This window comes from Vanacampus margaritifer, chromosome 2, assembly GCF_051991255.1.
Source record: "Vanacampus margaritifer isolate UIUO_Vmar chromosome 2, RoL_Vmar_1.0, whole genome shotgun sequence".
Taxonomy (NCBI): domain Eukaryota; kingdom Metazoa; phylum Chordata; class Actinopteri; order Syngnathiformes; family Syngnathidae; genus Vanacampus; species Vanacampus margaritifer.
Window position 1 is genome coordinate 1,901,017 of NC_135433.1, and position 13,548 is coordinate 1,914,564.

Sequence of the window (13,548 nt, forward strand, 5' to 3'; positions counted from 1 at the left end):
TACGGTCTATCTCATAGGTGTCAAACTCCGGTCCTGGAGGGTCGGAGTCCTGCGGCCTTTGGATGTTTCCCTTCTCCAACACAGCTGATATACGATTAGCTCATCAGCAAGCTCTGTATAAGCCTAATAAGGATCCTGCTGATTGGAAGAGGGAAAACCTCCAAAACCTACAGGACTGCGGCCCTCCAGGACCGGAGTCCAGGATCGGTTATTTAGCTACATGTTCAATAAACAAACAATATTTACTTTTCACAGACTAGTGAGTCTTCTGTTATTGACTTGCACCCCCCCCCCCCCTTTGCTTCTGTGTCATCGTTGATGCTTGTGACAACCTGATGCAGACCCAACTTTTTTTTTGTGTAGCACTTTGATGAAAAGGAATGTTAAGGAAGAATAGAAGCATATATCACATCTTCCTTTAAATGTCATCTCCAAACATATCATATATAAAAGACTAATTTGAATATTTCATATGACATAGTTAGAGGCTCAAACAAGTCCATAAGTCATAACAATATAATTTTTTTATGTATGCCCAGTTTTTACACAATGGCATTTTTCTGAATAGCACAAAACTATTTTGCCAAAATCAGGCATTTCCTTTGAAGTGAGATAACTTAGTCATTTATGAATATTTTTTTCACTTTCAACCGCTCAAAATGTTCAGTGGCATCAGACCTATCTATACATATATCGTTTTTTATTTTTTTAAACTCTTTTACTGCCAAAAACGTTAAATGACTTTTAGTAAAAACCTACGGAGGAGCGCCAAAGACGTTAACTCTTTGACTGCCAGACGTTTTCAGAAACGGGATGTCGCCAGTGCCAGACGATTTAAGCATTTTGACTGGTCTTTCAAGGTCCACAGAAAATGTTGTGTTTGGACTATGGAAACACACATACTACCAAATGAAAGATTGAACTCTCATCTTTCATCAGAAAAAAAAAGTTTGTTTCTACCTTATTCCGTTCTTCAGTAATCAACAATAGAAAATGGTTACTTTCACCGAAATTCTGTTTTGAAACAAAAAGCGGAGAAAAAGAGCTTTTTGTGAAACGATGTTATTTCATGCACTCTAGTGAATTGTACACTTCTTTTTGTCCATGAATGATGCCACAAACACCTAAATAGTGCTTTACTTCTGTAAAACGCTTTCACCAACAATGAAAAAGTGTTTTTTGATTGGAAAATACGTTTATTTCCATTCAACAGTGTAACAATTTGACAAAACAATTTCGCAAACTATTTACAAATGTGTGCAACTGTGGTACTACTTACAATTATGTGGATGTTTCAAATACAGTTTTTCTTTTTGTAACGCTCTCCTGAGTGCAAGGAGAGGGACCAGGATTTGCACAACAGATTAGTTTCACTTTCAATTGTGCGTTTCGCGTGCAGACGTTACACTTTCTTGACGGCCTTTTTTTCCGGGGAATAGCAAGTAGCAGACTGTACACACTCCGCCGATGAATTTGCATTGGACTCGGGGCACTCTTCGTCGTCCGATTGAACGTCTGCCTGAGCGTTTTGCTCCGTGTTTTCCGGTGTCAGCATCGCTACCCCGTGAGCCTTTATAACGTTGTCATAGCCGCCGCGTCAGCGCTTCCAACCTCGGAGTCACCATCATCATCATCGATGATGATCATCGTCGTCATCAATGTGCTCTTTATCGTTGGTCGATGCTTTTCGTCTTTGAAAAAAATGGCTGCTTGTAACCGGTCGCCATTATGGCTTCATCAGCCATTGTCCCCTCAACACTCTAGCCCCGCCTCACGTCTTCTGCTGACGCCTACCCAATCTTGTCAAAAGAGAGTCATCGCTGCCCTCTAGGGGCCAAAAATAGTCATTAGGCTCAGTAGACCTGCTTGAAACTTTCAACACAGCTGCGGAAGGCTTGCCTGCACCCGTTTCAAAATAAAAAATAAAAAATTGGATGACGTCTTTTAACGTCATTGGCGGCCCTCCGTAGGTTTTTACCGTAGGTGGCAGTGAAAGAGTTAATATTGTATACAAAGAGTAGGACATTTGCGTCAATCATTTCAGTGACGTCACTGTTCAACAGCAAATTTGAATCCCAGATGGCTTTGTGTGTCCCTGAAGGTATTTTCCACGCTAATTTGGGGAAAAGGCAAGGTGGCTTTTTTTTCTCTATATTTTATTTCTATTTCATACACAAGGCAACTCAATGTGCTTCACATAAGCAAATACACAACACCTACAAACGTCAACAAACACAACCGTTAACGACATTCGGAAGCAAAGCAGAGAAAACAAAAGTAGCTTACAATATTACTCAAGCATACATTGGCGTTTAAACACATTACATAACACTGGAGCAATGTTCAAGATAAACGCAATATTAACCTGAATGCCGTCTTTAGACTAGTGGAGGCACATACAACATATTGTTAAGAACATTTTGGGTTGACTTCCCCTTTAAGTTTTGTTGCTGCTAAATTTTGGGTTCTGGGGGGCTCCATGCAAGATATCAGCTCGTGGGGTCTCAATCAATATGAAAAAGGTCGAGATCAGCGAAGGACTACACGAGAGGAGCTGGTTAACGATCCCCCTCCCAAAAAATTTTAAGCTTTAAAGATCGCTGATTTTCTCACCAGCACACTCGTGTGTCTCAACAAACTTTTTTACGAGAGAATCTTTAAGCACAAACACTGCAACTAAATGGTTTCTTCCCAGCATGTGTTATTGAGTGGCTCTTTAAATTTCCCTTGTGAGAGAAGCTTTTGCCACAGTCTGGGCAGGAAAAAGGTTTTTCCTCAACTGTGTGTTCTTTTGTGTATTGTTAAAAACTTTTTTTCAGAGAAGCTTTTGCCGCAGTCTGAACAGGAAAACGGCTTTTCTCCAGTGTGGGTTCTTGTGTGTATTTTTAAATATCCCTTGTCATAGAAGCTTTTGTCACAGTCTGAGCAGGAAAAAGGTTTCGCTCCCGTGTGTGTTTTTGTGTGTATTTTTAAATATCCCTTGTCATAGAAGCTTTTGTCACAGTTTGAGCAGGAAAAAGGTTTTGCTCCTGTGTGTGTTTTCGTGTGTCTTGTTAAATTTCCCTTGTGAGAGAAGCGTTTGCCACAGTCTGGGCAGGAAAAAGGTTTTTCTCCAGTGTGTTTTCTTTTGTGTTTTGTTAAATTTCCGTTGTCATAGAAGCTTTTGTCACAGTCTGAGCAGGAAAAAGGTTTCGCTCCTGTGTGTTGTCTTGTGTGTATTTTTAAATTTGACTTCTGAGAGAAGCTTTTGCCGCAGTCTGAGCAGGAAAAAGGTTTCGCTCCTCTGTGTTTTGTGTGTATTTTTAAATTTCCCTTGTCATAGAAGCTTTTGTCACAGTCTGAGCAGGAAAAAGGTTTTGCTCCTGTGTGTGTTTCCGTGTGTCTTGTTAAATTTCCCTTGTGAGAGAAGCTTTTGCCACAGTCTGGGCAGGAAAAAGGTTTTTCTCCAGTGTGTTTTCTTTTGTGTTTTGTTAAAGTTCCCTTGTCATAGAAGCTTTTGCCGCAGTCTGAGCAGGAAAACGGTTTTGCTCCTGTGTGTGTTCTTGTGTGTTTTTTTAAATATCCCTTCTGAGAGAAGCTTTTGCCACAGTCTGGGCAGGAAAAAGGTTTCGCTCCCGTGTGTGTTTTTGTGTGTCTTTTTAAATATCCCTTTAGATAGAAGCTTTTGCCACAGACTGGGCAGGAAAAAGGTTTTGCTCCTGTGTGTGTTTTCGTGTGTCTTGTTAAATTTCCCTTGTGAGAGAAGCTTTTGCCACAGTCTGGGCAGGCAAAAGGTTTTTTTCCACTGTGTGTTATTTTGTGTATTTTTAAATTTGACTTGTGAGAGAAGCTTTTGCCACAGTCTGGGCAGGCAAATGGTTTTTCTCCAGTGTGTTTTCTCATGTGAACTTTCAAACTCCCTTTTGAACTGAATGTTTTCGCACACTGAGAACATTTGCAGCGGTTGTTGTCAGCATGATCACCTTCAGCGTATTCATCATCGTCAGTGTCAGTAGACTGTGACCTTACGTCATCACTTTGTGCTAGTGATGATCCCCACTGGTCTGAATCACCTTCTGTCTCCATGTGTTGCGGAGTTGAGCTGCTTGGAGGCTCCGCCCCTCTGTCCTCCTCACTCTCACCCATGACTTCATCTTTACTCTTAAAAGGGGCAAAGGTCAGTGGTGTCTTGGTGACATCATCCTCAAACGCCTCCTCTTTGACGAAAAGGGGCTTTTCTTCCTCTTTGATGTAAGGATGCTCTTCTTCCTCCTGTTTCACAAGAGGAGACTTCATCACCTGCTCCTCAGGACGAAGATATTTCTCACCAACGTCTGCGGGACACAAGAAGGCAAACATACATTTGGTTTAGTGAAGTCAAATCTCAAGCGCGACTTGATGTGTATTAATGTTTCTACAGTGGCACCTTGACTTGGGCCCACCGCACAGGGTGCGATGCGTCAGAACCCGACTTGAACCGAACCATCAGTGTTTTTTTTTTTAAGGCGGTTGGCAACACAATCCCGCACATGATCAGATCTAAAATGGACACCCTCCGACGGGAACCGCACGAGCCTGTATCGGCTTTTAAGATGCACCAATCTCATCTCTCCGAGCCCAGTGAGTCAATTTGCTTCCACAATGTCAAGCCTGCGCTCCGGGACGTCTTGATTTTCATGCAAATGAGGATGCCACGGCGATTGGCTGACAGTCGGCTACATCGCATCTCCTAGCGGCGCACAATGGCACTAAAGCCCCTTTGTAGTGTTATATTACATGTTCTTTGTAATCTTTTCCGTGTTTAAATAAATCAGAGTTGAGATCTCGTGAAGAGGGTCCTTGCAAGGTTTTTAATCAGAAAGTTTCTGATGACACAAAGGAATTTCACCCAAGCCGTGTTTCTTCCAAATGTGTGTGTCTCTTCAAGACACGGCACTTTTTATTAGAAAAACAGTGATCCACAGGAAAACGCCCCCCCCCTTCAGGTACAAAAGTCAGATTAGACTTTCTTTCAGTATCCTCGTTCGTCGTTGAACTTTCAAAAACCGGATTTCTGACGAACAGAAACTAGACTCCTTAGATAAATAAAATAAACGTATTAACTTTCTCATTTCTGGGAAAAGAGAACAAAGCTGGACAAGGAGGACAAAAGCATTACTCATCAAGCTATATTAATTTAACATAATAATACCTACATCTACACAGCTATAACTAAATTCAAAACAGTTAAAATATAAAATGAAACAGTAAAAAGTTAACACTAGCTACGTCCATCTGTGAAAACAGCAAGAGAAAGGCCACCCATTCACAGTTTGAATATTTTAAAATCGATTAATCTATCGATTATCCAAGCAATTAATCAACTAATCAGATTCATTGAAATGTTGCATTTAAGCGAATTAAGGTACCTGCAAGGGGGCACAAGCCAATGTCTTCTTGTGCCGGTCCCAAGCCCGGATAAATACAGAGGGTTGTGTCAGGAAGGGCATCCCATGTAAAAACTTTGGCCAAATCAAACATGCGAATCAAATATATGACTTCTATATCGGATCGGTCGAGGCCCGGGTTAACAACGACCGTCATCGGTGCTGTTGACCTACCGAGTGCCGGTGGAAACTGGACTGCTGTTGGTCGAAGAAGGAGAGGAGGAAGGTGTGTTTGTAGGAAGAAAGAGAAGAGGAACACCAAGAGTGGGACTGAGAGGAGGGACTTTGAATGTTGGAACCATGACAGGAAAATGTAGAGAGCTGGTTGACATGATGCGGAGGAGGAAGGTGGACATATTGTGTTTTCAGGAGAGAAGGTGGAAAGGGAGCAAAGCTAGAAGTTTAGGAGTAGGGTTCAAGTAATTCTATCATGGTGTAGATAGGAAGAGAAATGGAGTAGGAGGAGTTTGTTAGGAACGTCCTGGAGGTAAAAAAAAAAAAAGTGTCAGATAAAGTGATGAGCCTAAAGCTAGGAATCAAAGGTGTGGTGGTCAATGTTGTTAGTGGGTATGCGGCACAGGTAGGATGTGAGCTGGAGGAGAACTTTTGGTTGGACCTTGATGAAACGATGCAGAGCATCCCTAGAAGTGAGAGAGTTGTCATTGGTGCAGACTTCAATGGACACGTTGCTGCAGGAAACGGAGGAGAGGAGGCGGCGATGGAGGAGAGGAACGCAGAAGGACAGATGCTGGTTGACTTTGCAAAAAGAAGTAGACGGTGTCATCTGAAGGAGATCAGCGACTGCAAAGGAGTGCTAGGTGAGAGAGACGGCAGACAGCAGAGGATGCTAGTGACTCTGGCGGTGAGGAAGACAAAAGACGGCAAAGGCAGAGCATGAGGGGGTGCAGAAGTGGATCCAGAAAAAGAGGTTAGCTAAGAAGTGGGACACGGAGGATTGAAGAAAGTAAAAAGGAGTACAGGGAATTGCAGCGTAAGGTGAAAGTAGAAGTGGCAAAGGCCGAACAAGGGGCTTACGACGACGTGTATGCTAGGTTGGACAGTAAGGAGGGACAGACTGATCTGTACTGGTTGGCAAAATCAGGCATTTCCTTTGAAGTGTGATAACTTAGTCATTTATGAATATGTTTTTCACTTTCAACCGCTCAAAATGTTCACTGGCATCAGACCTATCTGTACATATATAGTTTTTTATGCCCCCTATTGACTATAATAGCAGTATTATGCTAATAGCAAGACTAACTATGCTGTATATATATATATATATATATATATATATATATATATATATATATATATATATATATATATATATATATAAAAGACTAATTTGAATATTTCATATGACCTAGAGCAGTGGTGTCCAAACTCGGTCCTCGGGGGCCGGTAGTCCCGCAGGTTTTGGATATTTCTCTCCTCCAACACAGCTGAAGCTAATCAGCAAGCTCTACTAAGCCTGATAACAATCCTGTTGATTGAAACAGGTGCGTTGGAGCAGGGAAACCTCCAAAACCTGCGGGACTACCGGCCCCCGAGGACCGAGTTTGGACACCACTGACCTAGAGGCTCAAACAAGTCCACAAGTCATAACAATAGATTTAATTTATGAATGCCCAGTTTTTACACAATGGCATTTTTCTGCATAAAATTCTTGTAATTTTGTCCCAAATCAGGCTTTTCTTTTGAAGTGTGATAATTTATGAAAACCTTTTTTCACTTTCAACCGCTCAAAATGTTCAGTGGCATCAGACCTATCTATACATATATCGTTTTTTATGCCCCCTATTGACTATAATAGCAGTATTATGCTAAAAGCAAGACTAACTATGCTGTATATATAAATATATAAAATAAAAGACTAATTTGAATATTTCATATGACATAGTTAGAGGCTCAAACAAGTCCATAAGTCATAACAATATAATTTTTTATGCATGCCCAGTTTTCACACAATGGCATTTTTCTGAATAGCACAAAACTCTTGTAATTTTGCCAAAATCAGGCATTTCCTTTGAAGTGAGATAACTTAGTCATTTATGAATATTTGTTTCCACTTTCAACCGCTCAAAATGTTCAGTGGCATCAGACCTATCTATACATATATAGTTTTTATTTAATTTATTTTTTTAATGCCCCCTATGGACAATAATAGCAGTATTATGCTAATAGCAAGACTATGCTGTATACTTATATATATATATAAAATAAAAGACTAATTTGAATATTTCATATGACATAGTTAGAGGCTCAAACAAGTCCATAAGTCATAACAATAGATTTTTTTTATGAATGCCCAGTTTTTACACAATGGCATTTTTCTGCATAAAATTCTTGTAATTTTGTCCCAAATCAGGTGTGATAATTTATGAAAACCTTTTTTTCACTTTCAACCGCTCAAAATGTTCAGTGGCATCAGACCTATCTATACATATATAGTTTTTATTATTTTATTTTTAATTCCCCAATGGACAATAATAGCAGTATTATGCGAACAGCAAAACTAACTATGCTGTATATATATATATATATTATGGATAGATATAAATCAAAGTAAAATATTTCATATGACATAATTAGATCCTTGAATAAGTCAGTAAGTCGTAACAAGATGTTTATTTCTTTAGAATAAGAAGGTCAGTCACAATAACTGATTTTGATGACAGAATTTATGAGTAACACTTTAGAACAAATATGCAGAATTCATGAACATGAAACACCAGTTACTGAAACGAAGAACTACTACTAACTAAACACCAGAACTACTTTTTTTCCCCATTTAACATTTCATGCAATGGGTCTTGATGTGTTTTTTTGCAAATGTAAGTTCCACATTTTGCGCAAACGTTTGAAGCCCGAAGTGGCTTTGTGCAAAGGCCACATTGTTTGCGCTTAGACGGGGGTCCAGCACGCTGCTCCACCTGCTCCACCGAGCCTTCGGCAGAAGGCTTTGCTTCCCGTTTCAAAATTTCAGGCCAAATTAGAGCCTTGCCGAGTTCCTCAAGCCGCTTGAAGCTTTTCTTATGGTTCGCTGTATGATGCCCTCGTTGGAAAACAAATCTAACGCAGTTTCAGGGCTGCTGATTCTGGCTACTGCGTAGAGGGTTGCCCCGGGGTTAGGAATGGGATGGGGGAAATCATGTGTGGCCACTTAGTGAGTAGGAGACCGTAGGAGAACCACCCCCCCCCCCCGCTCTCACCTCCGCGATCATCTGCGTCCACTTCCCACACCTCGTCATGCTCATCTCCGTATTCATCGTCATCATCCTCTCTCTTCCTCCTCTGGCATTCAAAGTCCAAGAGGAGACTCTTCAATCTCTTCCGAGCTCTCCAAACTAGCTTCCGAATAAAATTCTTCTTCGGAATTAGTACTTTCTAAAAGGAGCCGAATCACGTCCTCCAATACCATCTTTCTAGCCATTGCTACCAGTTGTGGTGAAAGAAATGCAAAGTAGTGATCATCGCGAGAACAACGACCTCAAAAATGCCCAGAACCAATAGAGTAAAGAAGTTCCAACACCCAACTAGTAGTAAGAGTTAAAATTCAAACAATAACAAACAAGTGATTTTTTTTTTTGCATTTGTGGGCAGTACCTTTGTATTTTCTTGTGAACGCCTGCTAATATGCATGCCCAAATAGACTGAAAGTGAGCTCAGACACATCAACAGCAAACTTTTTTGTAATGCCAACCGTTTTCATCACATTCATTTTGACCAATCTGCAGCAGGCTTTGCACAAGCAAATTCATTTATTAGCCTATGGCGCCACCTAGTGGATTTTGGGTGTTAACACTCTCAACACACAAATTCTTCTATTTTCATGTTTATGACTCGTCAAAGAAGCGATTGCATCACTAATCACGGAAAATGCATTATAACACATCAGGTTTACAGCATATCGAAAACTGTGATTTATAACGGGAGTCAATGAGCCAAAATCGGGCATTATTACAAGAATTTCGTGTGAATCTCTCCTTCCTGTTTGCAGTAATTATAAATTATAGCATGGCACCAATTTGAACTTCTACATTTTTTAACAATCCTGGTGAAATGTCAGGTCCATAGTGTATTTTTTTCAAATGCTTTTTCTTTGATGAAACACAGAAAAGCATAAAAATGCCAGAAAATGGACAAATAACACCGACGGGTTAAACATAACGGATCGGTCCCAACAGTGTGACACGACTGCAAACAAGAAAGACGCACGTTTAACATTTTTGATTTAGCCTTCATTCCTATCTTTTTAAAAAAGAGATGTGCACCTTCTACCATATTACTAGTGTATTTTTAGTGCCTAAAGTGGGACCTACATTTGTCGTGTGGAGGTTGTTTGGTTACAAGAGGCCAGATACGATAAAGCAGACGGTGGTTGGATAATATGAAGCGCTTGCGTATTTCGTCAAGATACAATCCGCGGTGGTTCATTTGCCGTGACTGGCAACTCGCCACCTACTTGACGTGACTTTGTGACGCTAACCGGCCGCTAAGTGGGCTCACCGCACACTCGGACTGGCCCGTTCAAAAATAATAATCATTTTGCCGACTCAACCCCACACATGGATCACTTTGATCTATGGAAAGGTTTTTCACCAGTGTGTGTTCTTTTGTTCATTGCTAAAGTTGACTTTTGAGAGAAACTTTTGCCCCAATCGGAGCAGGAAAAAGGTTTTGCCCCAGTGTGTGTTGTGTGCGCTTTCAAACTCCATTTTGAGCCCAATGTTTTCCCACACTGAGAACATTCCAAACAGTTGTTGTCAGAGTAACGTGCCCTATCACCGATAGCAAATTCATTATCATCATCATCTTGAGGAGAGTGGGACCTTATTAGAGATAGACCGATACAGGCCGATATTGGGCATTTTGGTGGATATGGGCATGAGCTTTTTTTTTTTGTTTTATCTGACGGCCGAAATAAGGTAAATTTAAAACCATTTTAATCTCAGGGATCTATATATTTACATTTTCAGTTAACTTTATAAGAGATGCTACTGACCCGAGGAATCTTTTGAACCATTTGTTTTTGTTCGACATTGAAACGTTCAAGATTTCAGGTATTTTTTTAATTTTGGGGTGAAAATATTTACTGTAGAGAACTAAACAGCTATGGAAATAACTTGCTTAAGTTTCCATTTAACTTTTTAAGACAATGCGACAAGATTGGCATTTGTATTTCCAGAAAATTTTGATGCCAATATCCGCCACCCCCCCCTTCTTTTTTTTTTTTTTTTTACTGAAAATGAATATCAGCTTCAAATATCGGTTATCACCCAACTAATAATCGGTATTGACCCTTAAAAAAAAGATCGGCCTATCTTTAGACCTTATGTCATTACTTTGTCAGTGGTTTGCATCACCTTCTGTCTCCATGTGTTGCGGAGTTGAGCTGCTTGGAGGCTCCTCCCCTCTGTCCTCCTCACACTCACCCTTGACTTCATCTTCACTCTTTAAAGGGGCGAAGACCAGTGGTGACTTGGTGACATCATCCTCAACCTCCTCCTCTTTGACAAAAAGGGGCTCTTCCTCCTCTTTGATGTAAGGATGCTCCTCCTCCTTTCTAACATGAGGAGACTTCACCTCCTGTTCGTCAGGACGAAGATATTCCTCACCGACGTCTGCAAGACACAAGAAGACAAGCGTCAGTTGATGTGTATTATTGTTTCGACAGCAGCACCTTGACTTGGGGCCTATCGCACACGGTACGATGCATCAGAAACCCAAATCGAACCGGAACTTTGGTGGGGGGGGATCAACCCCGCACACGGAGTGATTAGATCTATGGAAACCGTCCGAGCTGAATTGACTTTTAAGGCGTGCCGATCTGACCTCTCAAAGCCCAGTGAGTCAATTTGCTTCTGTTATGTCAAGCCCTTTGGTCTATGTTTTTTGTATAATATAATATATCCATCCATGCATCCATCCATTTTCTTAACTGTTTTTCCTCACAAGGGTCGCAGGAGCCTATCCCAGCTGGCTTCGGGCAGTAGGCGGGATTCACCCTGAACTGGTTGCCAGCCAATCGCAGGGCACACATAGACGAGCAACCACACTCACAATCACACCTATGGACAATTTGGAGTTATTATTAACCTGCCATGCATGTCTTTGGAATGTGGGAGGAAACCGGAGTACCCGGAGAAAACCCACGCAAGCACGGGGAGAACATCCTAACTCCACCCAGGAAGGCCGAAGCCCGGACTCGAACTCAGTGCACTTGTCTTAAATGCCCCCCCACTGTGATTTTATTCTTGGCCATTTTAAAAACTACAACTGGCACTTGATACAGTTGCCCCAGTGACAACAAAAAACATAGACCCAAGGTCCATGTATCCAAGGAGAAATGAGGAAGTAAAGAACCTTAAACGTAGTTGCAGGGCGGCGGAGAGGAGACAGAAAAAAAAATCAGCAAATATTCATTGAGCAACCAAAAAAATCAACAATTATTCTTAAGATTGTGTTTCACAGACGCTCTCCATCTAACCTAGCTGAGCTGGAGCTGTTTTGCAAGGAGGAATGGGCAAACATTTCAGCCTCCAGATGGGACAAACCCCAAAAGAGTTGAAGCTGTAATTGCAGCAAAAGGGGGTTCGACAAAGTATTCATTCATAAGGGCTGAATACTTATGCACGCCCTCATTTTCAGGGGGGGGGGGGGGTTGTACAACAATTTTGTTAATGAAATATACATTTTGTTCCACTTCATGATTGTGTGCTACTTTGTGTTCATCGTTCAGATACAATTTCAATAAATACATTTGTTTTTGTGGTCGTAACGTGGCAAAATGTTGAAAAACGAGTACACTCACGGCGTCCTTTCAGTGCTATAGCCTTCGCTCGCCTTTGGAACAGTCTGCCGGAGGAACTCGGGGCCCCATTAGTTTATTATTATATTATATTATTATTAGTTTCATCCTGCTCTGAACAACACCGGATTGATCCGACCTAAAAAATGTTGGCTGCAAGCCTGCAAACGTATCAGTGGGCGCAGTACAAGATGCATTCTCCGGAGTCTGTGAACTCACAAATACCGCGAGAATTCAGCTTGCTGGCAAGGTTTCTCTGCCCTGGTAGCATTGGTTAGCTGCAGCTGTCTGGGTGCTGTCCCATGTGGGCCGGGTAAAGGTTGGGCAGTCCATCCATACCTCCGCCCTAGTGGTTCTGAGTGGAGTGCTGCTCTCGGTGCAGATGGCTCCCCTAGTGATGTCTCATCTCCTGATCTGAAGCCAGCCAATTATGCAATCATATATTCTATTGTGTGTGTGTGATATAAATAATGTTTTGATTGATTGATCGATATATCATATTCTGTATATAACAAATGTAACTTTCAGGCACGAAATGTGTGGTGCATTAACATGGCTTTGTGGCTACAAGATTCTACTTTTAAACTTAGCACAGAGTCAAGTTAACGTATTCAAATTTTATTTAATTTCTTTTGTTTGTAAAACTCACCTCAAAGAGGTATTCACCTTTGATCATATGTTAACAATTGAAAACGTATTGATGTGTGAAAACGTAGTATGCACTTAAGTTACAATAACATAATGGCTGGAATTATTTTACTGTGTACAGTAATGAGGACTGAGTTTTGATATTTTTAACGCTATATAGTAGTACTAGTGCTAAGCAAGGGAGAGTAAGAAGTGTACAAACCTGCTGTGTGTAGCACAACTCGAGGCTCCTCGCAAACATCGTCCAGCTTTTGAAAATGTTGCTCGTTCTCTTCTTTTACTCCAAAGAGTTCCTCCTCGTACTTTGGTGTCGTTCTTGCAAACATTTTAGCACAATAATGCCAACAAAGTCTCACTTGACCTCTTCTTGACCGTGACGTGTTACGTGCTTCTCTTTGCTAGCGGCTAGCGAACTAAGCTAAGCTAAGCTAAGCTAAGCTAAGCTAAGTAGGGCGAGAAGCATCAACGCGCACCGAAACGAGTTCGTTCACACGCTGAGATTTGATCAATGGTGTCGTAGACCTTCAAAGTAGTGATTAACGTAGTGATGTGGCCAACTGTGCCGAGGCGCCGATGCGTGTGCCGAGTAAACCGGAAAAAAAAATCTGCAAAGCGCGCATCGAGGCATGTGTTGGTTACGCGTTGGTTCAGAAGCCTCGGAACGCTTGTGGCCACGCCCGA

The 13,548-nt window shown here is 41.3% G+C and overlaps 1 protein-coding gene across 1 annotated transcript; it reads right to left on the reverse strand.

Annotated features, from left to right (window-relative positions):
- Positions 1–1,248: 1,248 nt before the first annotated feature.
- On the reverse strand, positions 1,249–13,530 carry LOC144043270 (uncharacterized). The gene is made up of 3 exons (XM_077556705.1): positions 13,070–13,530; positions 10,775–11,032; positions 1,249–4,313 (listed from the first exon to the last, which is right to left on the reverse strand). Exons 1-3 carry the CDS (start codon positions 13,191–13,193, stop codon positions 2,776–2,778), a joined length of 1,920 nt encoding a protein of 639 aa, XP_077412831.1. The 5' UTR covers positions 13,194–13,530; the 3' UTR covers positions 1,249–2,775.
- Positions 13,531–13,548: the final 18 nt, after the last annotated feature.

Coding starts and splice junctions, on each gene's coding strand:
- LOC144043270 (XM_077556705.1), bottom strand. CDS start 13,193: ATGTTTGCAAGAACGACACCAAAGTACGAGGAGGAACTCTTTGGAGTA. Junction 11,033..13,069: donor AGTTGTGCTACACACAGCAG/GTTTGTACACTT, acceptor TGTGTCTTGCAG/ACGTCGGTGAGGAATATCTT. Junction 4,314..10,774: donor GCAACACATGGAGACAGAAG/GTGATGCAAACC, acceptor TGTGTCCCGCAG/ACGTTGGTGAGAAATATCTT.